Source organism: Protopterus annectens, chromosome 3.part1 (assembly GCF_019279795.1).
Source record: "Protopterus annectens isolate FY-2018-M chromosome 3.part1, PAN1.0, whole genome shotgun sequence".
NCBI classification, from domain to species: domain Eukaryota; kingdom Metazoa; phylum Chordata; order Ceratodontiformes; family Protopteridae; genus Protopterus; species Protopterus annectens.
In genome coordinates, this window is record NC_056732.1 from 1,821,534,219 (window position 1) to 1,821,557,254 (window position 23,036).

Consider the following 23,036-nt stretch of genomic DNA (forward strand, 5'->3'; position numbering starts at 1 on the left):
ACACCGGCTTTAAATAAACCATTTTATTTAAACCTCTGCCTTTATCAGCTTATAAATGTAAAGTCCATTTTAATTCCACATGTTCAGTTTTATTATTTCATGACACCCTTTCAAATGAAACACAAACTGCAATACAAAGAAATTTAAACATGCTTATTTCTATAAATATTTACATGCTGAGCTAAACCATTCAACCGTTTGTTCTTCTTTATATTAGATTGATGGTCAAGAATCTGTTCTATAAATGAACAACAGATTTTGCCTACATAAAAAGATGAACAAAAAATACAAGTAGCTAAGTACACTAAATTTGAATTTTCACAATCTGCATAAAATTTCAAGTCATAACACCGACCAGTATCAGGATGGCTGAACACAGAAACAGATAAAATAAATTTACATGCACTAAAGCTATTACATGGGAAGGTTCCAGAATTCTCAAATTTTTTTCCACATTTCTAAGTTGGCTATAGCATAATTGGGTTTTATAACTTCCTATTTTAAAAGGAAACTTTGGTTTATTCCCTATTATTATCTTACATGCTTCATTTGCCATCAGAATAGGTCAGTTCTGTATTACATCTTCATCATTAGAAAAAGTAATTCTTGGAAAAGCATTTCAATAATCGTAGGTATTATTTATTATATTCCCTAGCAGTGCCAATTCAGAGAAAAATGGTTTAGCAGTAGTTTTTCTATATGATAAAACATTAGCAACTGTACTATCAACTTCATTTTCTGAATAACCTCTTTGTAGAAAATCTTTACACGTCATTGAAAATTTTGTCAAGAATTTCATTGTTATTACTTAGCCTAGTGGCTCTAATGAGCTGACCCTTCAAAACATTCTTATATACATGGCGAGGATGCATACTACTAAACTACTGTGTAATGTATGCAACATTTTTTATATAAACTAGTATTAATATAACCATCATCATCTTTAGACACTGATGCATCCAGAAAAATCAAACTGTCAGTGTGTTTGAAGGTAATTTTCAAAACTGTAGTAGTGTTATGCAAAAATTCAATAGAAGTATACAGATCTTGTATTGACCCTGTCCAAATAAAAATATATAAACAACAAAATATAAGTAGAATTAGACATAGTTGGAGAATAGATGGGCCAGTCAAACCATGTCAATTCCCATAAAGCCAAAACTATATTTGTATAACTTGTTGGTGCATAGTGTCCATGGCAACACCCATTTCTGTAAACAGTATTTGTCATTAAACAAAAAATTTTCTAAAATCAAATTGAGACATATGCGTATCAAATTTATTATATTATTGGTATAATTAATATAGTTTGATAAAAAATGTCTAATACTTCCATTCTGAAATTCATTGGGTATCACAGAAGATACTGACTTTACATCCAGTGTGACAAAAGTATAGGTTTCCCTATAATTAAAATGTTTATACCAATCATATAGACTTGACAAAATGTGTAATGTCTCTTAACACAGTTTTAATCAAATGTAAACATGGTCTTAACAACTTCAAGAAAAACAGAAAGGGGTTCAGTCAACCAGCCTCAACTAGAAACAATCTGTCTCATGGGGGGTTATCTAAATTTTCATGAATCTTGTGAAGTCCATATAACACAGGAACATATTTTATAAGCAGTAATAACTTCATTACGACTGACTGGAATATAGGTATCTCATCTTAAATATTGAGTCATTCTTTTCTCATATTCAAATTGGTCCATAAGGACCAAACCACCTCCCTTATCAGGATTCATGACTCTAACGTTGCAGTCACCCAACAATTTTATGAAATGCCATTCTTCCTTTTTAATGTTAGACTTGTTGGGTTTTTTACCCGGCAGATACAATAATGATCTTAGATCGATTTCACACATTTTATCAAACATGTTTAGAATAACTTGCAGGGGTGGGTTGAATATACTGGATACTCTTAAGTGTATTTACTAAAGAAGAATTTATACCCATAAGCACTGCCAAATTCAGCTTGCGAACATACAATTTAAGATCAATTATGGTCTTTACAACATCACCCCTTCGATCTGGGACAAAAGACAAATCATTTGCAAAAAGTCAGTCATGCCCTGCTCGATACTGAGCACTGTGTAATTGTAGATTTTAAAGTCACCTTGGGTACTTGTTAGGATAGTAGGTCCTTCTACTTCATTTCCTATTATCTCCTTCTCTGGTTCTTGCGACCCTTTCTCTGGGGTGAGTAGGCTAAGGTCCTTATTTGCCAGAAACAAAAGGAGTTGTATATATTGCAAGTTGTGATTCATGCCCTTCTTTTTATATTGGCAAAACCGAAAGAAAATTTAAGCAAAGGATATATGAACATCAATATGGTATTCTTAAGGGCGATATGTGTAACGCATTAGCAAAGCATGTTATGGCTAACCCTGAGCATAAATTTACTTTCTCTGTCTTGCAACAAATTCCATTAGACCCAAGAGGAGGGCCGTGGCAATTTATCCTTGAAGAACAAGAACCTTTCTGGCAAATAAGGACCTTAGCCCACTCCCCCCAGGTTTAAATGAGTTCAAGTCTATTAAGTGCATTTTGAAGCTTAGGGCATCACAGAGATAATTGTCGAATACATAGAATATGTTAGCAAGATGGGCAAGCAGCCATTAAAAGCTAGCAATGAATGGTTATCTAAATATGAAAACTAAATATGATAATATAGTGTTATTTTTGAGTGTGTAGACATATACATGTATTTTTTTAATTAGGAACTTGGTGATATTTAGATTGTAAACAAAGGTTTTAAATTGATGGCTTATATATGCAAAGCATAGTTTGTTAAATTTTAGAAGGTTAGCTTAATTGAAAGCTCTTTTAAATGTTTTATGAGTAGGAAATGATTGGTAATTAAATAATAAGTAATCACAGGCAAGTATATAAAAAGCTTGCTAGTTATGTGGTAAAAGTTGTCTGAAGAAGTGGGGGCATTGATCTCCACGAAAGCTCTCGCATTAAGAGTTTGAATTTTACTGCCGGAGTACTGGGTTCCTTCTGATCTGCTAGCTTGCTACATTTTGGATTTTCACAGTTTGTTTAGGTTTTTCATCTTATACATTCCATTCAGCTGGCACATCAGTAATAGGTGCCAGTCTGGGTGCATCACGCGTGTCTTCTGATAGAGCTACTTGTGCTACTGTATCAATAGAAACAGCCTTATTCTCTGTTTGAGGCCAAGAAAGATATGTCCTTTCTAAAAATCAGACATATCCCTTAACAGCTTCCTTTGTTTAGCGGTTTGTAATCTAGCTTCATACATAGAAGCATTGTCAAAAACTGAGTCAAGCTTCTGTTTAACAGACTCTTTTGTCAAATTAGGTAACAGTGTTCTTTAAAACATTAATTTCAGATGACAAAGACGCTTCAGTAGGTACAAAAAACTGCAATTAAAAGTCTCATATAATTGAAACTTAGTTCCAGAATCAGGGACTACTATTGTTTTAAGAAATCCGGAAAAGTATTCCCATATGTAATCATCTTATTATAAGTGCCTTTAAATGTCTTACATGCCTCAACGTTGAGTTGCTGCCACTGCAGCCTTATAAGCTTGAAAAGTTTACTTTAAAGGATCCTTTATATCATTATATAAACTACTAATATCAAGTGCATTTACATTTGACATTTGATTTGGGTTCTATGATGTCATTCAAAGGCATCATGAGTACTGGATTACCTTCTACATGCATAATATAATGTAAATGGTTGGAACGTGAACAAATTTCTACTTCCATTGGATTATATTCAATTCTACATCATCTCCTTCAGCCATGCTTCACTTGTTTGTAACACAATCAAAATCCAAAAAGCAAACACGACCAAAGTGACTGAAGATGGTCTAATACAAATTTGTGAAACTAAAAGCAATAAAAAGACCATTCAGTAGAGCTGTAGAACAATCAGTTTAATAACATCTAAAAATGCTGGTATGTGCTTTCACACCAAATTCTATAAAAAGCCAATTATGCTACAGGCAATCCAGAAATGTGGAAACATTTCTGAGAGTTGGGACCTTTCCAAGTAATAGCTGTAGTGCATGTACATTTATTTTATGCATTTCTATGTTCAGTCATCCTGAAACCAGTCAGTGTTATGACTTGAAATTTTATGCAGATTATAAAAGTTCAGATTTAGTGAATTTAGCTAATTGTATTTTTCTTCATCCTTTTATGTCGGCAAAGTGAATCAGTCATTTAGAGAACAGATTCCGGAGCATCAATATTATATAAAGAAGAATAAACAGGCAAAAGTTTTAGCTAAACATGTAAATAGTTATGGAAATAAGCATGTTTTTATTTTCTTTGCATTGTTAATTAATGCATTTTAATTTGAGAGGGGGTGATGAAATAAATAAAATTGAACATATGGAATTAAAATGGAGGTTAGATTAAAAGCTGATAAAGGCGTAGGTTTAAAAGAAATGGTTTCTTTAAAGCCTGTGTTAAAATCACATGACTTATTTAAATAATGGATGCAATTTAATGCAATTATATATAAGCATTTACAATACAATGTTTTACTTGGACTGAGGAAGAGCCATCTTGGTGTGAAAGCGCTTACCAACACTTTTTAGATATTATTAAACTGATTGGTCTATAACCCTGCTGGGTGGTCTTTTTATTGCTTTTAGTTTCACAAATTTGTATTAGAGCATTCTTTATTCACTTTGGTTGGGTTTGGTTTTGGACTATTTAATCACAGCCTTCAGACAGCTTTCATGCCAAGGGTAAGGAGCTAAAATTTGTGAAAAAAATATCAAACTAGTGTCTGCTTTAACATAATTTCATAGTCTATTCCAAGAATCAGTTACTTATTCAAAGAATTACATTGTACATCTCTCTTTCTTACATAAACTCGTACACAGATTATCCTATACTTCTCTACTACTCTTTGATAAACCTGCACATTCCCAGAGGTAACCATTTCTAAATGCCCTATTTACCTATATACAGTAGGACTCTTCTTAAATATCTGTATAAGACACTGTTGAAGTTCAAATATTTTAATCTGACTCTCTGTCCTTTTGCCTCCCACCTTTCTTCCATACCAATTTCTCCCTCTTTATCCACTTATGCTCCTCTACATCTCTATTACTCATGCTAGTTGTCTTCCTGTATCTGCATGATTTCTATTGACTCCAACAGAGTTTATAGTGTTATAAGTGATTATACACTCTGCAGCTACTCAGCTGAACTGACCATGACGTACATACTATTTCTACTGGATTTTTATGCTCAGTATTGTACCAGGTGTACTTACTAATCAGATAGAATCTTACTGTCTTATTCTTCTAAACTTGTCTATTGTTACTCCTGGTAACTATATCTTTGTAGCTATGTACTATGTATATGTTGTTATGATGTATGTTTATGTGGAGGTTTACTCCTTGGGTCTCCACTGAAAAAGGGCTTCAGGTCAGCTGGACTAACCCAGTCAACAAATGTCAAATAAATAAATAAATCTTTCATAACTTAAACTTCACTTCCATGCAAGTTCATCTCCACAGGACTCTCTCCAATTTACTCATGTTATTTTTCTCATAAGGTTTCCATATTATGATTCCATATTCAAATTTACACATAATGTAATTTATAAATGGTGATTCCATCATTTAGTTCCTATGCTTTATAAATGATTTTTATACAGCCAATAGTTTATAACCATCATTAACTAACTGGGTTATATGATCAGAAAAGCTCAAAGCTGGATCTATTGATACACACAGGGGCTTAAACAAATCCACAGCTTCAATCACTGTATGATGTATCAAATATTCACCATTAAATCTACATCTCCAATTTCTCATATGCTTAGTTTCTTTTGTCATTATTAGCTTAGAGTGGAAGCACAAACAGTATCTGAGAAATGTTAACTGAACAACCTATTCATGACAACTGCTGGCCCATTCAGTGCCTCAACACATTCTGCAGTACTGTACATGCTCAGCCTTCAGTACCACAATATTTTGTCATATTTCACAAGCCTTCAGTATCACAGCATTTTCAGCAGTACCGCTCACCCTTAACTTTCAGTACCGCACCATGTTCTGTAGAACTGCTCACCCTCACCCTTCAGTACCAAACCATGTTCTGTAGTATTGCTCACCCCCAGCCTTCAGTACCACACTATGTTCTGTAGTACTGCTACCCCCAGCCTTCAGTACCACACTATGTTCTGTAGTACTGCTACCCCCAGCCTTCAGTACCACACCATGTTCTGTAGTACCGCTCACTCCCCCCCAGCATTCAGTACCACACCATGTTCTACGGTACTGCTCACCCCCAGCCTTCAGTACCACACCATGTTCTGTAGTATTGCTCACCCCCAGCCTTCAGTACCACTCGATGTTCTGTAGTACTGCTAACCCCAGTTCAGTACCACACCATGTACTGTAGTACTGCTCACCCCCAGCCTTCAGTACCACACCATGTTCTGTAGTACTGCTATACCCAGTTCAGTACTACACCATGTTCTGCAGTACTGCTGACCTCAGCCTTCAGTACCACACCATGTTCTGCAGTACTGCTCACCCCCACCCTTCAGTACCACACCATGTTCTGTAGTACTGCTCACCCCCAGCCGTCAGTACCACACAATGTTCTGTAGCACTGCTCACCCCCAGCCTTCAGTACCACACAATGTTCTGTAGCACTGCTCACCCCCAGCCTTCAGTACCACACCATGTTCTGCTGTATTGTTCACCCCCAGCCTTCAGTACACCATGTTCTGCAGTATTGCTCAGTTTCTCATCCTCCCACATTTGAAGGATTTTGTGATGTACTATTTTGTAGTCCTAGATGCAGTTCCTATGCTGTTCTCCACTCCCTAAGCTTTAATTTTGTTTCAGCAGTTCTGCTTCTGTTCAACACACAATTCTCTCATTATAAAAGAGAGATGACATTTCAAAATGGAGCCTCTGAAAATTAAAGTAGCAGCTTTGATAAGACTGATGTACTTGTTATTTTTTAGGGAAGTTTTTATTCATAGGTAGGTACTAGGCTATTGGCTAGAGGGCCTACGTAAGCCTAGCCAACAAGGTTCCCTGGCTTACGCCACCCAAGAAAGTTATTTTCCTGTGCCACTGTCGAGCGGAGACACAGAAGTGATCAGGGTGTATTTCCTATTTCCCATCCACTCATCAATATTTTTCTTGAAGACTGCTAATGAAGAACTTTGCTTGCCATAGATGGGTAGCCTGTTCCAGAGTATGGGAAGTCTCTGGGACAGGAATCTATCCCTCCAGCATGTCCTGTTTATTGAGGTGACAAGGTTTAGGTCCCTACAGCGTGTAGCTCACAGGGATTGGAATTTCTTTAGGTGTATCATGTCCAACAGCTCTGGGTTTGAAATAGCTTTATATATGTTAGGCAGAGATCACCTCGGTGTAGGCGATATGCTACAGAGTAAAACTGGAGGTTTTTGAGACAGTCAGTGTAGGGCATCTGTTTGAGGCCAGTAATCCTCTTTGTGAGGTAATTCTGTGGCCTTTCCAGCTGCTGCAGATGTCTTGTGAGGTACATTCCAAAAGTGGCGTTGTACTCTATAATGGGTCTAATGAGTGTCGAGTAGAGGGGGACAATGACCTCTTTTTTCCTGGATGAGAACCCTTTCATGATGAGGTGTGCCACGTAGAAGGACTTCCTAACTACTGTGGCAATGTGACTATCAAAGGACAGACTACTGTCCACCTCGGTCCCAAGGTCTCTTATCACACATTTGGTGTTAAGTAGACTGCTGTCTATGTAGTAGTTCATGGGTACAGAGTTTTTACCAAGGGGATGACAATGCACTTTTTGGCATTGAGCTTGAGGCCATGGCTCTGACACCAGGCATCTGTCTCAGAGAGGCCCTTCTGTAGGATTTGCACATCATTTGGGGACTCGACTATGGTTCCTAGTTTGCAGTCATCTGTGAACTTCGTTAGCCAGAGGCCTTCTGTGTTTGGTATCTACTTCTCTGAAGTACAGGCTAACAGGAGAGGCCCCAAGACTGAACCCTATGGTACTCCACTTGTCACTGGTTTGAGGTCAGATTTGGAGTGTGCAACTTTTATACAGTGTGGGTTCCGTCAGTGAGCCAGTTGGCAACCTATCTTGTGATGTAGGGATTTATACCTAGTTTAGTGAGTTCAGCTATAATTTCAGAATGGGGGATGGTGTCGAAAGCCTTGGCGAGGTCAAGATAGGCTGTGTGAACCACCTTACCCTCATCTATGGCTTTGGTGACTGCCTCAAAGAAGTTGATCAGGTTCAGTAGGCATGATCTGCCTTTCACAAACCTGAACTGGGTGGAATCCAGAGTTTGGAGGTTACCAATGTCTTTGTTTATGAGTTTCATGATGATACGTTCCATGGCCTTGCAGACCAGGCTCGTCAGGCTAATAGGGCGATAGTTCCCGGGATCAGTGGTGGCTCCCCCTTTGTAGAGTGGGATAATTGTTGCTGTGCACTATTCAGTGGGCACAAAGCGTGATGTGAGGCTATGATTGAACATGGTGCTTAGGTGGGGAGCCAGTTCGTTCTGAAGTTTGTGTAAAATGCAGCCTGGGATGTTGTCCGGTCTCATGGATGCTGTGTTTTTGGCTTTAGAGAGTGCAGCTTTTACCTGCATAGTTGTGATTACAGGGACTCTGCATACTCTGCATTCTTCCTATATAGATATGGGCCCTTTAGGGGGTGGGGGGTAAAGTTAGCACCAAACCCATCTGCCAGGATGTTGGCAATATCTGTTGATTCCGTAATTTTCATGCTGTTGTGCTGTAACTCAGGGCAGATCTGGGTGTTGCCATCGAGATTCTTGACATAGCTATAGAATACTTTGTGGCTGTCCCTAGAATCAGTGGCAATTTTGTTTTCATAGCTAGCTTTGGAGGATCTTATAAGGGATCTCAACTTCTTACTGAGGCTGACCAGGGAGCTCCTCCACTCATGGGATTTTACTCTCATTTGCAACAATTTCTTCCTTCTGTTGTGCAGTTTGTTTATGGCAGGGGACCACCAGATTGGCTTCCTTTTTTTGGAGGATAGCGTCTTGGTTCTGTTTTGGATAGCACGATCCATGTACGAGTGTAAGTGCTTATAGAGTGCATTTGTGTAGGATTCAGCAGTCGTAACTGTAAAGTCCATCTGCATGGATGTCATGAAGTTCACCACTTCTGTCTTAAGAAGCATGAAGTTGGCTTTGGAGAAATTTTTTACCGTGGTTTCCTTAATGGGGGGTGGGGGCAGGATGTGGATATCAAGGGTGATTAGCTTATGGTCGGATCGGACCAATGAGGAGTTGACTTCAGGTGTGGAACACCGGTCACTCATGTTGGTAATGACTAGGTCTAGGGTATTGTTACACCTGGTGGGGGTGTGGATAAGTTGATCCAAGGCATTTGAGTTTATGAACTCCAGAAAGTGTTGTGTGAAGGAGTTGGTACACGAGTAGTTTTCCCAGTTAATGGTGGGGTAGTTGAAATCGCCCATTATTAGGGTGTTTGGTTGAACCCTAATATTTTCCAGTACATCAAGAAAAGAGGAGTGGGAATCTTGGGGCATGGTGGGGGATCTGTAGCAAGCTATTTGGAATGCAGTTTTGCCCAGAGTTAGTTGCACTTGGATAACCTCAGATGCATTATGCTGAGCAAGTAGCCTGGAGGTGTGGATATCCTTAATGAATATGGACACACCTCCGCCTTTGGTGTTCCGGTCCAGGTTACATGGCCGAAAAGTGTGGTATGAGTTATAGCCTGGTAGTGCAGGGGTGCTTTCTGGAGCCTTGAACCAGGTCTCAGTCACTGTACAGATATCGATGTTCTCCATTTTAAGGAGTGCCTCGAGTGAGTGCATTTTGAGATTTAGACTTCTAGCATTGAGTAGCATTACCCTCAATGTTTGCTTGCCTGTTCCTGTTACGGTGGTGAATTTGTCATTTGAACCTTGCCTAAAAAAGGCATGATAGGGGCGGCAAGAGCCTTAGCCAGTATCCGGAATCCCAGGGGCGACAGGTGCAGGCCATCTCTGGCAAAGTATCGTGGTCTGTCGACCAAGTCATCCCAATCAGACAGATACTGGATCCCCTTAGAATGACACCAGAAGCTTAGCCAATTGGTGAAGTCAATCATTTTGTCCTTGTACTGCGGTATCATAACGGGCGATGGCAGAATGCTAATCAGGGCTAGGGTCATACCTGCCTGGGCTACAAGATCAGAGAGCTCTTCCATGTCTCTTTTCATGTAGTCCAGGGAGGTACGTCTCAGGTCGTTCACACCAACATGGACAATGACAGAGTCATATTTGTACTTGTGGAGTGACCCGAGTGCGTGGGTTATGTGGCGGATCCTGGCACCCGATAAGCAGCTGACAGTAACCTTCTCCTTGTTTAGCCTGGTGAGCTGGATATCAGTGTGCCTGACTAGAGAGTCACCTATGACTAGTGTGTTAGATACGTTGTTTTGCCTTATTGGCCGTTGTTGAGTGGCACACTGAGTCTGTGGGCTTTGTGTCATTTGGGTTGTATTGGGTGGTGAAAGTTGCTTGCGTTTCTGCTCTGGAGGCCTCTGTTGCTTGGGCAGATTATTAGTGAGAGCCTCTGAGAATGTTTTTGTGCTTCTATGTGTGGATTTTGGTGATGTAGATTTAGTGAGACTATGTGATAAGTGTGGTGAGGTGCAAGTGTTTACCTTCTCCTCTTGAATGTCAAGTTCAATCTTGGTTGGAGAGAGCTTTACCTCCAGTTCGGATAGATAAGTGCATCACTCACAGGTTGTAGTGTTGGGTGGTAAGAGGAGAGGGTTGTCTATGTACATGAGGCAATTTCTACATTGCCCCAAGATGCCCAGATTCATCAGATGGACAGGAGAGAACACTGGGAGCTGACCGTTGGATATGCCTGAATAAAAAACAATTTTCCTCTAGATAAGTGAGGAAAGTGAGTACAAGAGCTGTTTTTCTCTAAGCAAGTGAGGAAAGTACATGCAAAAGCAGTTTTCCTCTAGGTCATGAGGAAGGTTTAGTGCTATAGTAATTAGTTGCTTATTTACTGCTTACAACAAGTTCTGAACAAGTGCTGAGCACGAATAAGCAAATTCAAGTGCTAGAACTAAGAATCTGTATCTGCACTAGACTAGTTACAGGAAAGAAACAAGTGCAAATGCGGGCTTTCAAATCAGAAAGTTGAGAGAGATGGAAAAGATTGCCCAGACGGCCAGTAACTACAACTTCTTGGTCAGAACCACTCCTTATGTGGTAGACAGGTTACCTAGTGCTTACCACTCCCACTGACAGGCTAGAAGGTTGCCCTTCAACACAGAAAGGCTTGGGGGGGCTCAGAAGCTTACATACAGTCCTGGATACAGCAAATCTGTACCTGGACTACACTAGTTACAGGGTTGGGAGATGGCCTAATGGTTAAGGTGTTTGCCTTACAAACACAAGGTGCAGGGTTTGAGTCTCACAGGGGATAATTGGCTAGGCTTACAATGGCTTGCAAGGGCAGTTAGCTTAGTAATAATCTATGAATCTATGAAAGGTAGGAAACAGGCTTACAGTTTTTTTTTTTTTTTTACTGAAAAGTAGCTAAAACAGCAGTAAAAACGATTCAAATGCAGTGCAAGCTAGCACACTTGAGTATGTAGCAATATTAGACCAAGCAGTTTAAAAAATGCAATTAAATTAAAAATGACTAAAAACAAGTGCAGAAGGAGTGTATTAGGTAGAATGTGGTAAAGAGATGGGACTGGGGATGTGTCCCAGATCAAATCTACAGTGGGGCGGGCAACTGCAAAAGCCACAAAAAAAACCCCACTTTCAGCAGAGATCTGAAAAACTATACAGTGAATCAAAAATAATAGTGCACAACGCTGAATAAAATTAGTCCAGCAACAATTTACAGTACACGATTCTGATGAACCAAAAAAAATATACTTAGCTCTGTATATTTCCAGATAGTTTGAAACGAGTTCTGTTAGTCACAGATTCCAGCAGTGATATGCAGGCTGTTAACTAACAGGGTTTATTATTATGCAAGTAATCCTTCAGATAGGCAGATGACACAAGCTGTAAAAAAACAGTTATACCAACTTAAGACAGCAGAAAATAGGGGGAGGTGGGACAACACACTTTCAGCAGAGCTCTGAAAAACTATTAAAGTGAATCAAAAATAACAGTGCACAACTCTTTATAAAATTAGTCCAGCAACAATTTACAGTACACAATTCTGAAGAACCAAAAAAATATACTTAGCTCTGTATATTTCATGACAGTTTGAAAAGAGCTCTGTTAGACACAGGTCCCAGCAATGATATGCAACCAAGTTAATATTTTTTTGCTAGATTGAACATACATCCTCACTGGATACACTCCATTCACACTCCATTCATCCTTTACCTATTTTGATTTATTAGTTTACTATTACACAAAAACAGGGGAAGAACTGAAAACTGTAATTACCTGATCATGTACTTACTGTCAGTGCTGTTACCAGACTGAAAACTGTAATTAACTGATCATGTACTTACTGTCAGTGCTGTTACCAGACTGAAAACTGTAATTAACTGATCATGTACTTACTGTCAGTGCTGTTACCAGACTGAAAACTGTAATTAACTGATCATGTACTTACTGTCAGTGCTGTTACCAGACTGAAAACTGTAATTAACTGATCATGTACTTACTGTCAGTGCTGTTACCAGACTGAAAACTGTAATTAACTGATCATGTACTTACTGTCAGTGCTGTTACCAGACTGAAAACTGTAATTAACTGATCATGTACTTACTGTCAGTGCTGTTACCAGACTGAAAACTGTAATTAACTGATCATGTACTTACTGTCAGTGCTGTTACCAGACTGAAAACTGTAATTAACTGATCATGTACTTACTGTCAGTGCTGTTACCAGACTGAAAACTGTAATTAACTGATCATGTACTTACTGTCAGTGCTGTTACCAGACTGAAAACTGTAATTAACTGATCATGTACTTACTGTCAGTGCTGTTACCAGACTGAAAACTGTAATTAACTGATCATGTACTTACTGTCAGTGCTGTTACCAGACTGAAAACTGTAATTAACTGATCATGTACTTACTGTCAGTGCTGTTACCAGACTGAAAACTGTAATTACCTGATCATGTACTTACTGTCAGTGCTGTTACCAGACTGAAAACTGTAATTAACTGATCATGTACTTACTGTCAGTGCTGTTACCAGACTGAAAACTGTAATTAACTGATCATGTACTTACTGTCAGTGCTGTTACCAGACTGAAAACTGTAATTAACTGATCATGTACTTACTGTCAGTGCTGTTACCAGACTGAAAACTGTAATTAACTGATCATGTACTTACTGTCAGTGCTGTTACCAGACTGAAAACTGTAATTAACTGATCATGTACTTACTGTCAGTGCTGTTACCAGACTGAAAACTGTAATTAACTGATCATGTACTTACTGTCAGTGCTGTTACCAGACTGAAAACTGTAATTAACTGATCATGTACTTACTGTCAGTGCTGTTACCAGACTGAAAACTGTAATTAACTGATCATGTACTTACTGTCAGTGCTGTTACCAGACTGAAAACTGTAATTAACTGATCATGTACTTACTGTCAGTGCTGTTACCAGACTGAAAACTGTAATTAACTGATCATGTACTTACTGTCAGTGCTGTTACCAGACTGAAAACTGTAATTAACTGATCATGTACTTACTGTCAGTGCTGTTACCAGACTGAAAACTGTAATTAACTGATCATGTACTTACTGTCAGTGCTGTTACCAGACTGAAAACTGTAATTAACTGATCATGTACTTACTGTCAGTGCTGTTACCAGACTGAAAACTGTAATTAACTGATCATGTACTTACTGTCAGTGCTGTTACCAGACTGAAAACTGTAATTAACTGATCATGTACTTACTGTCAGTGCTGTTACCAGACTGAAAACTGTAATTAACTGATCATGTACTTACTGTCAGTGCTGTTACCAGACTGAAAACTGTAATTAACTGATCATGTACTTACTGTCAGTGCTGTTACCAGACTGAAAACTGTAATTAACTGATCATGTACTTACTGTCAGTGCTGTTACCAGACTGAAAACTGTAATTAACTGATCATGTACTTACTGTCAGTGCTGTTACCAGACTGAAAACTGTAATTAACTGATCATGTACTTACTGTCAGTGCTGTTACCAGACTGAAAACTGTAATTAACTGATCATGTACTTACTGTCAGTGCTGTTACCAGACTGAAAACTGTAATTAACTGATCATGTACTTACTGTCAGTGCTGTTACCAGACTGAAAACTGTAATTAACTGATCATGTACTTACTGTCAGTGCTGTTACCAGACTGAAAACTGTAATTAACTGATCATGTACTTACTGTCAGTGCTGTTACCAGACTGAAAACTGTAATTAACTGATCATGTACTTACTGTCAGTGCTGTTACCAGACTGAAAACTGTAATTAACTGATCATGTACTTACTGTCAGTGCTGTTACCAGACTGAAAACTGTAATTAACTGATCATGTACTTACTGTCAGTGCTGTTACCAGACTGAAAACTGTAATTAACTGATCATGTACTTACTGTCAGTGCTGTTACCAGACTGAAAACTGTAATTAACTGATCATGTACTTACTGTCAGTGCTGTTACCAGACTGAAAACTGTAATTAACTGATCATGTACTTACTGTCAGTGCTGTTACCAGACTGAAAACTGTAATTAACTGATCATGTACTTACTGTCAGTGCTGTTACCAGACTGAAAACTGTAATTAACTGATCATGTACTTACTGTCAGTGCTGTTACCAGACTGAAAACTGTAATTAACTGATCATGTACTTACTGTCAGTGCTGTTACCAGACTGAAAACTGTAATTAACTGATCATGTACTTACTGTCAGTGCTGTTACCAGACTGAAAACTGTAATTAACTGATCATGTACTTACTGTCAGTGCTGTTACCAGACTGAAAACTGTAATTAACTGATCATGTACTTACTGTCAGTGCTGTTACCAGACTGAAAACTGTAATTAACTGATCATGTACTTACTGTCAGTGCTGTTACCAGACTGAAAACTGTAATTAACTGATCATGTACTTACTGTCAGTGCTGTTACCAGACTGAAAACTGTAATTAACTGATCATGTACTTACTGTCAGTGCTGTTACCAGACTGAAAACTGTAATTAACTGATCATGTACTTACTGTCAGTGCTGTTACCAGACTGAAAACTGTAATTAACTGATCATGTACTTACTGTCAGTGCTGTTACCAGACTGAAAACTGTAATTAACTGATCATGTACTTACTGTCAGTGCTGTTACCAGACTGAAAACTGTAATTAACTGATCATGTACTTACTGTCAGTGCTGTTACCAGACTGAAAACTGTAATTAACTGATCATGTACTTACTGTCAGTGCTGTTACCAGACTGAAAACTGTAATTAACTGATCATGTACTTACTGTCAGTGCTGTTACCAGACTGAAAACTGTAATTAACTGATCATGTACTTACTGTCAGTGCTGTTACCAGACTGAAAACTGTAATTAACTGATCATGTACTTACTGTCAGTGCTGTTACCAGACTGAAAACTGTAATTAACTGATCATGTACTTACTGTCAGTGCTGTTACCAGACTGAAAACTGTAATTAACTGATCATGTACTTACTGTCAGTGCTGTTACCAGACTGAAAACTGTAATTAACTGATCATGTACTTACTGTCAGTGCTGTTACCAGACTGAAAACTGTAATTAACTGATCATGTACTTACTGTCAGTGCTGTTACCAGACTGAAAACTGTAATTAACTGATCATGTACTTACTGTCAGTGCTGTTACCAGACTGAAAACTGTAATTAACTGATCATGTACTTACTGTCAGTGCTGTTACCAGACTGAAAACTGTAATTAACTGATCATGTACTTACTGTCAGTGCTGTTACCAGACTGAAAACTGTAATTAACTGATCATGTACTTACTGTCAGTGCTGTTACCAGACTGAAAACTGTAATTAACTGATCATGTACTTACTGTCAGTGCTGTTACCAGACTGAAAACTGTAATTAACTGATCATGTACTTACTGTCAGTGCTGTTACCAGACTGAAAACTGTAATTAACTGATCATGTACTTACTGTCAGTGCTGTTACCAGACTGAAAACTGTAATTAACTGATCATGTACTTACTGTCAGTGCTGTTACCAGACTGAAAACTGTAATTAACTGATCATGTACTTACTGTCAGTGCTGTTACCAGACTGAAAACTGTAATTAACTGATCATGTACTTACTGTCAGTGCTGTTACCAGACTGAAAACTGTAATTAACTGATCATGTACTTACTGTCAGTGCTGTTACCAGACTGAAAACTGTAATTAACTGATCATGTACTTACTGTCAGTGCTGTTACCAGACTGAAAACTGTAATTAACTGATCATGTACTTACTGTCAGTGCTGTTACCAGACTGAAAACTGTAATTAACTGATCATGTACTTACTGTCAGTGCTGTTACCAGACTGAAAACTGTAATTAACTGATCATGTACTTACTGTCAGTGCTGTTACCAGACTGAAAACTGTAATTAACTGATCATGTACTTACTGTCAGTGCTGTTACCAGACTGAAAACTGTAATTAACTGATCATGTACTTACTGTCAGTGCTGTTACCAGACTGAAAACTGTAATTAACTGATCATGTACTTACTGTCAGTGCTGTTACCAGACTGAAAACTGTAATTAACTGATCATGTACTTACTGTCAGTGCTGTTACCAGACTGAAAACTGTAATTAACTGATCATGTACTTACTGTCAGTGCTGTTACCAGACTGAAAACTGTAATTAACTGATCATGTACTTACTGTCAGTGCTGTTACCAGACTGAAAACTGTAATTAACTGATCATGTACTTACTGTCAGTGCTGTTACCAGACTGAAAACTGTAATTAACTGATCATGTACTTACTGTCAGTGCTGTTACCAGACTGAAAACTGTAATTAACTGATCATGTACTTACTGTCAGTGCTGTTACCAGACTGAAAACTGTAATTAACTGATCATGTACTTACTGTCAGTGCTGTTACCAGACTGAAAACTGTAATTAACTGATCATGTACTTACTGTCAGTGCTGTTACCAGACTGAAAACTGTAATTAACTGATCATGTACTTACTGTCAGTGCTGTTACCAGACTGAAAACTGTAATTAACTGATCATGTACTTACTGTCAGTGCTGTTACCAGACTGAAAACTGTAATTAACTGATCATGTACTTACTGTCAGTGCTGTTACCAGACTGAAAACTGTAATTAACTGATCATGTACTTACTGTCAGTGCTGTTACCAGACTGAAAACTGTAATTAACTGATCATGTACTTACTGTCAGTGCTGTTACCAGACTGAAAACTGTAATTAACTGATCATGTACTTACTGTCAGTGCTGTTACCAGACTGAAAACTGTAATTAACTGATCATGTACTTACTGTCAGTGCTGTTACCAGACTGAAAACTGTAATTAACTGATCATGTACTTACTGTCAGTGCTGTTACCAGACTGAAAACTGTAATTAACTGATCATGTACTTACTGTCAGTGCTGTTACCAGACTGAAAACTGTAATTAACTGATCATGTACTTACTGTCAGTGCTGTTACCAGACTGAAAACTGTAATTAACTGATCATGTACTTACTGTCAGTGCTGTTACCAGACTGAAAACTGTAATTAACTGATCATGTACTTACTGTCAGTGCTGTTACCAGACTGAAAACTGTAATTAACTGATCATGTACTTACTGTCAGTGCTGTTACCAGACTGAAAACTGTAATTAACTGATCATGTACTTACTGTCAGTGCTGTTACCAGACTGAAAACTGTAATTAACTGATCATGTACTTACTGTCAGTGCTGTTACCAGACTGAAAACTGTAATTAACTGATCATGTACTTACTGTCAGTGCTGTTACCAGACTGAAAACTGTAATTAACTGATCATGTACTTACTGTCAGTGCTGTTACCAGACTGAAAACTGTAATTAACTGATCATGTACTTACTGTCAGTGCTGTTACCAGACTGAAAACTGTAATTAACTGATCATGTACTTACTGTCAGTGCTGTTACCAGACTGAAAACTGTAATTAACTGATCATGTACTTACTGTCAGTGCTGTTACCAGACTGAAAACTGTAATTAACTGATCATGTACTTACTGTCAGTGCTGTTACCAGACTGAAAACTGTAATTAACTGATCATGTACTTACTGTCAGTGCTGTTACCAGACTGAAAACTGTAATTAACTGATCATGTACTTACTGTCAGTGCTGTTACCAGACTGAAAACTGTAATTAACTGATCATGTACTTACTGTCAGTGCTGTTACCAGACTGAAAACTGTAATTAACTGATCATGTACTTACTGTCAGTGCTGTTACCAGACTGAAAACTGTAATTAACTGATCATGTACTTACTGTCAGTGCTGTTACCAGACTGAAAACTGTAATTAACTGATCATGTACTTACTGTCAGTGCTGTTACCAGACTGAAAACTGTAATTAACTGATCATGTACTTACTGTCAGTGCTGTTACCAGACTGAAAACTGTAATTAACTGATCATGTACTTACTGTCAGTGCTGTTACCAGACTGAAAACTGTAATTAACTGATCATGTACTTACTGTCAGTGCTGTTACCAGACTGAAAACTGTAATTAACTGATCATGTACTTACTGTCAGTGCTGTTACCAGACTGAAAACTGTAATTAACTGATCATGTACTTACTGTCAGTACTGTTACCAGACTAAAAACTGTAATTAACTGATCATGTACTTACTGTCAGTGCTGTTACCAGACTGAAAACTGTAATTAACTGATCATGTACTTACTGTCAGTGCTGTTACCAGACTGAAAACTGTAATTAACTGATCATGTACTTACTGTCAGTGCTGTTACCAGACTGAAAACTGTAATTAACTGATCATGTACTTACTGTCAGTGCTGTTACCAGACTGAAAACTGTAATTAACTGATCATGTACTTACTGTCAGTGCTGTTACCAGACTGAAAACTGTAATTAACTGATCATGTACTTACTGTCAGTGCTGTTACCAGACTGAAAACTGTAATTAACTGATCATGTACTTACTGTCAGTGCTGTTACCAGACTGAAAACTGTAATTAACTGATCATGTACTTACTGTCAGTGCTGTTACCAGACTGAAAACTGTAATTAACTGATCATGTACTTACTGTCAGTGCTGTTACCAGACTGAAAACTGTAATTAACTGATCATGTACTTACTGTCAGTGCTGTTACCAGACTGAAAACTGTAATTAACTGATCATGTACTTACTGTCAGTGCTGTTACCAGACTGAAAACTGTAATTAACTGATCATGTACTTACTGTCAGTGCTGTTACCAGACTGAAAACTGTAATTAACTGATCATGTACTTACTGTCAGTGCTGTTACCAGACTGAAAACTGTAATTAACTGATCATGTACTTACTGTCAGTGCTGTTACCAGACTGAAAACTGTAATTAACTGATCATGTACTTACTGTCAGTGCTGTTACCAGACTGAAAACTGTAATTAACTGATCATGTACTTACTGTCAGTGCTGTTACCAGACTGAAAACTGTAATTAACTGATCATGTACTTACTGTCAGTGCTGTTACCAGACTGAAAACTGTAATTAACTGATCATGTACTTACTGTCAGTGCTGTTACCAGACTGAAAACTGTAATTAACTGATCATGTACTTACTGTCAGTGCTGTTACCAGACTGAAAACTGTAATTAACTGATCATGTACTTACTGTCAGTGCTGTTACCAGACTGAAAACTGTAATTAACTGATCATGTACTTACTGTCAGTGCTGTTACCAGACTGAAAACTGTAATTAACTGATCATGTACTTACTGTCAGTGCTGTTACCAGACTGAAAACTGTAATTAACTGATCATGTACTTACTGTCAGTGCTGTTACCAGACTGAAAACTGTAATTAACTGATCATGTACTTACTGTCAGTGCTGTTACCAGACTGAAAACTGTAATTAACTGATCATGTACTTACTGTCAGTGCTGTTACCAGACTGAAAACTGTAATTAACTGATCATGTACTTACTGTCAGTGCTGTTACCAGACTGAAAACTGTAATTAACTGATCATGTACTTACTGTCAGCGCTGTTACCAGACTGAAAACTGTAATTAACTGATCATGTACTTACTGTCAGTGCTGTTACCAGACTGAAAACTGTAATTAACTGATCGTGTACTTACTGTCAGTGCTGTTACCAGACTGAAAACTGTAATTAACTGATCATGTACTTACTGTCAGTGCTGTTACCAGACTGAAAACTGTAATTAACTGATCATGTACTTACTGTCAGTGCTGTTACCAGACTGAAAACTGTAATAACTGATCGTGTACTTACTGTCAGTGCTGTTACCAGGAAGCTGCTTTTGTTGAACTATCATTCCTTCTTCACTGTCGCCAGGTGGAATTGTCTCATGTTTCTTAATAATTAACCAAAGTTGGTCCACTGGGATGTTGTAACCTGAAAATAATCAAGAATCATTACAGAAGTTTATACTGGCTTATTCCTACCTAGCTGATGGGCAAACAAACAACTTAGTTATTAACCATGGATAAAGACTACCTCTGCAGTCAAACGGCTATGTTCTACATTCACTGACTATTCCTCCATTGTGTTGTCTCTTGGAATGACCAGTCATGTATGTCATGTCATGTATGTCATGTTCATGTAACTTAAAAAGACTTAAAAAAAAAAAAAACTTTCCCGCATACCTACCATTTAACTTCTTCTATATGAATACTATTTCACCACTGTTTTCCTGGCACTGAATTTCAGAAATATTCATTTGTATCGGTACTCATTAATAAATTCCCTTGGCCCACCCATCTCTTTCTCTATTTTACTGCTTTAACTGGGTAAATGCAGTGAAGAATAAATAAACACAAGGCAAACAAAACTAAGATCAGAATGAGCAGAGAGTAAGGCAATGCACAAAGAGATTAAACTGAATAAACACAAGGCTAAACACACGTACTTATCTTACAATTTAGTGCTTTATGTCTGCCATCTTGCAATCTGTAATTAACCTTGTGAAGAAATGCAACTTTTTTTTTTTTTTTTTTTTTAGGTAACGCCAAGTTCTAGACCATTAAAGCTTACCTTTCAGGGAGGTATGCATGCAGTTTGACAATGAGCAGTTATGTCACTTGCAGGAAATGCATTCCTGACACAGATTTTAGAGCTGAAAATGCCACATCACCTAAACAGGATTTGGTAAGACATTCGAAAGTTGTAGGTTTTTATAAAACTTCTGTTTCTTTATTTTAGGTGCTCTGGTCCTAGGAACCTTTTCACCACAACCTTAGTCAGAAAGTCAGAAAAAAATGAGGAAACAGGAAAAATGTGGAGTTAACATATGAAAATGCATACAAGCGACATACATATTGTTAGCACCACTCAAACAGAAACATATGCAGTTAAAATAAACAAGATGAACTGTTATATACTATTACTCTATAGGAGTTAGCATCTGGTCTTGTGAATATTCCATGTACACAGAAAACAGCATATCCAAACACATTTGTAAATGCAATAATCAAAGCAACAATTGTGCAAAATGTATAAAAACATGCAAAAATTACTAAGGTAAAAAATTATTTTATTTATTAATGGGCATTAGTTTCCTGGGAAAGTCTGACTGCATCTAAAGTGCCCATTTTGAGTGCAGTCCCAGGGAGAGACAGTTTATACAGCCGTTTCACATTCTAAGGTAAAACCGATTATATTATTACAAGAGTATTTACATTGTAGAAGAGAAGTCACGTGACCAGTAACATTTTAAATGCACAGTTCAGGTAAAACTGATTACATTATTACAAAAATATTTATGTTGTGGAAGATAAATCATAAGTAGCAGTACAAGGTGCACAACGTTAGTCCTAGGTTCAATACCAGATTAGTATATATGAAGAAGATGAAGTGAGACTAATACAGTATGAAGTATACATGTGAGAAAGTAGTACTTCACAGCTTCAGCAGATGACAGAATAGCTTGCATTAGGTTAGGAAGATGTTACACAAGAAAGTTACAAAGAGTAAATAGGAAGATAGGAGAAAAGGAGTGTTAATTTAAGAGTTGGAGGAAGTGAGATTTATGGTACAAGTTAGTTCAGAATAGGTGATATCAAATAAGAAAAGAGAAACATCTACAATTCAGTTAAAAATCCTTTTAGTGTGTGTTTAGAAGCTAAGAAATTAGAACTGGCTCTGTTGCCATTTGGTAATGCAGGCTTTGTCCATCTGATTTATTGAGAACAATACAGATTTCCATACCGGAGCGGTCGAGGCCTGGGTTAACAATAACCACCACCAGTATTGTTAGCCAACAGGGTGCTGGCAGAAATTGGGCTACTGTTGGCCGAAGGAGAAGAAGAGGAGGAAGGCATGGTCGAAGGCAGGAAGAGAGGAGGAAGGTTAGGAGTGTAGCAGTGAGGGTAGGAACTTTGAATGTTGGCAGTATGACTGGTATCGGGAGAGAGCTGGCTGATATGATGGAGAGAAGGAAGGATGATATATTGAGCGTGCAAGAGACCAGATGGAAGGGAAGTAAGGCCAAGTGTATAGGAGGTGGGTTCAAATTGTTCTATCATGGTGTGGATGGCAGGAGAAATAGGGTAGGGGTTATTCTGAAGGAACAGTATGCCAAGAGGGTTTTGGAGGTAAAGAGAGTGTCAGATAGAGTGATGTTTATGAAGTTGGAAATTGATGGTGGGATGATGTTGTTTGTGTATATGCTTCACAAGTTGGGTGTGCGATGGATGAGAAAGAAAAATTTTGGAGCGAGTTGGATGAAGTGGTGGTGAGTGTACCCAAGGGTGAGAGACTGGTGATTGGAGTGGATTTCAATGGGCATGTTGGTGTAGGGAACAGAGGGGATGAGGAAGTGATGGGTAGGTATGGTGTTAAGGA

General features: G+C 38.0%; 1 protein-coding gene across 1 annotated transcript in view; it reads right to left on the bottom strand.

Annotated features, from left to right (window-relative positions):
• Nucleotides 1-23,036, bottom strand: part of LOC122798703 (zinc finger protein 1-like) — a 158,363-nt gene that overhangs the window by 46,033 nt on the left and 89,294 nt on the right. The window contains exon 3 of the mRNA XM_044067798.1: nucleotides 20,466-20,588. Within this exon, the coding sequence (XP_043923733.1) occupies nucleotides 20,466-20,588 (123 nt within the window). The remainder of the gene's footprint in view (nucleotides 1-20,465; nucleotides 20,589-23,036) is intronic.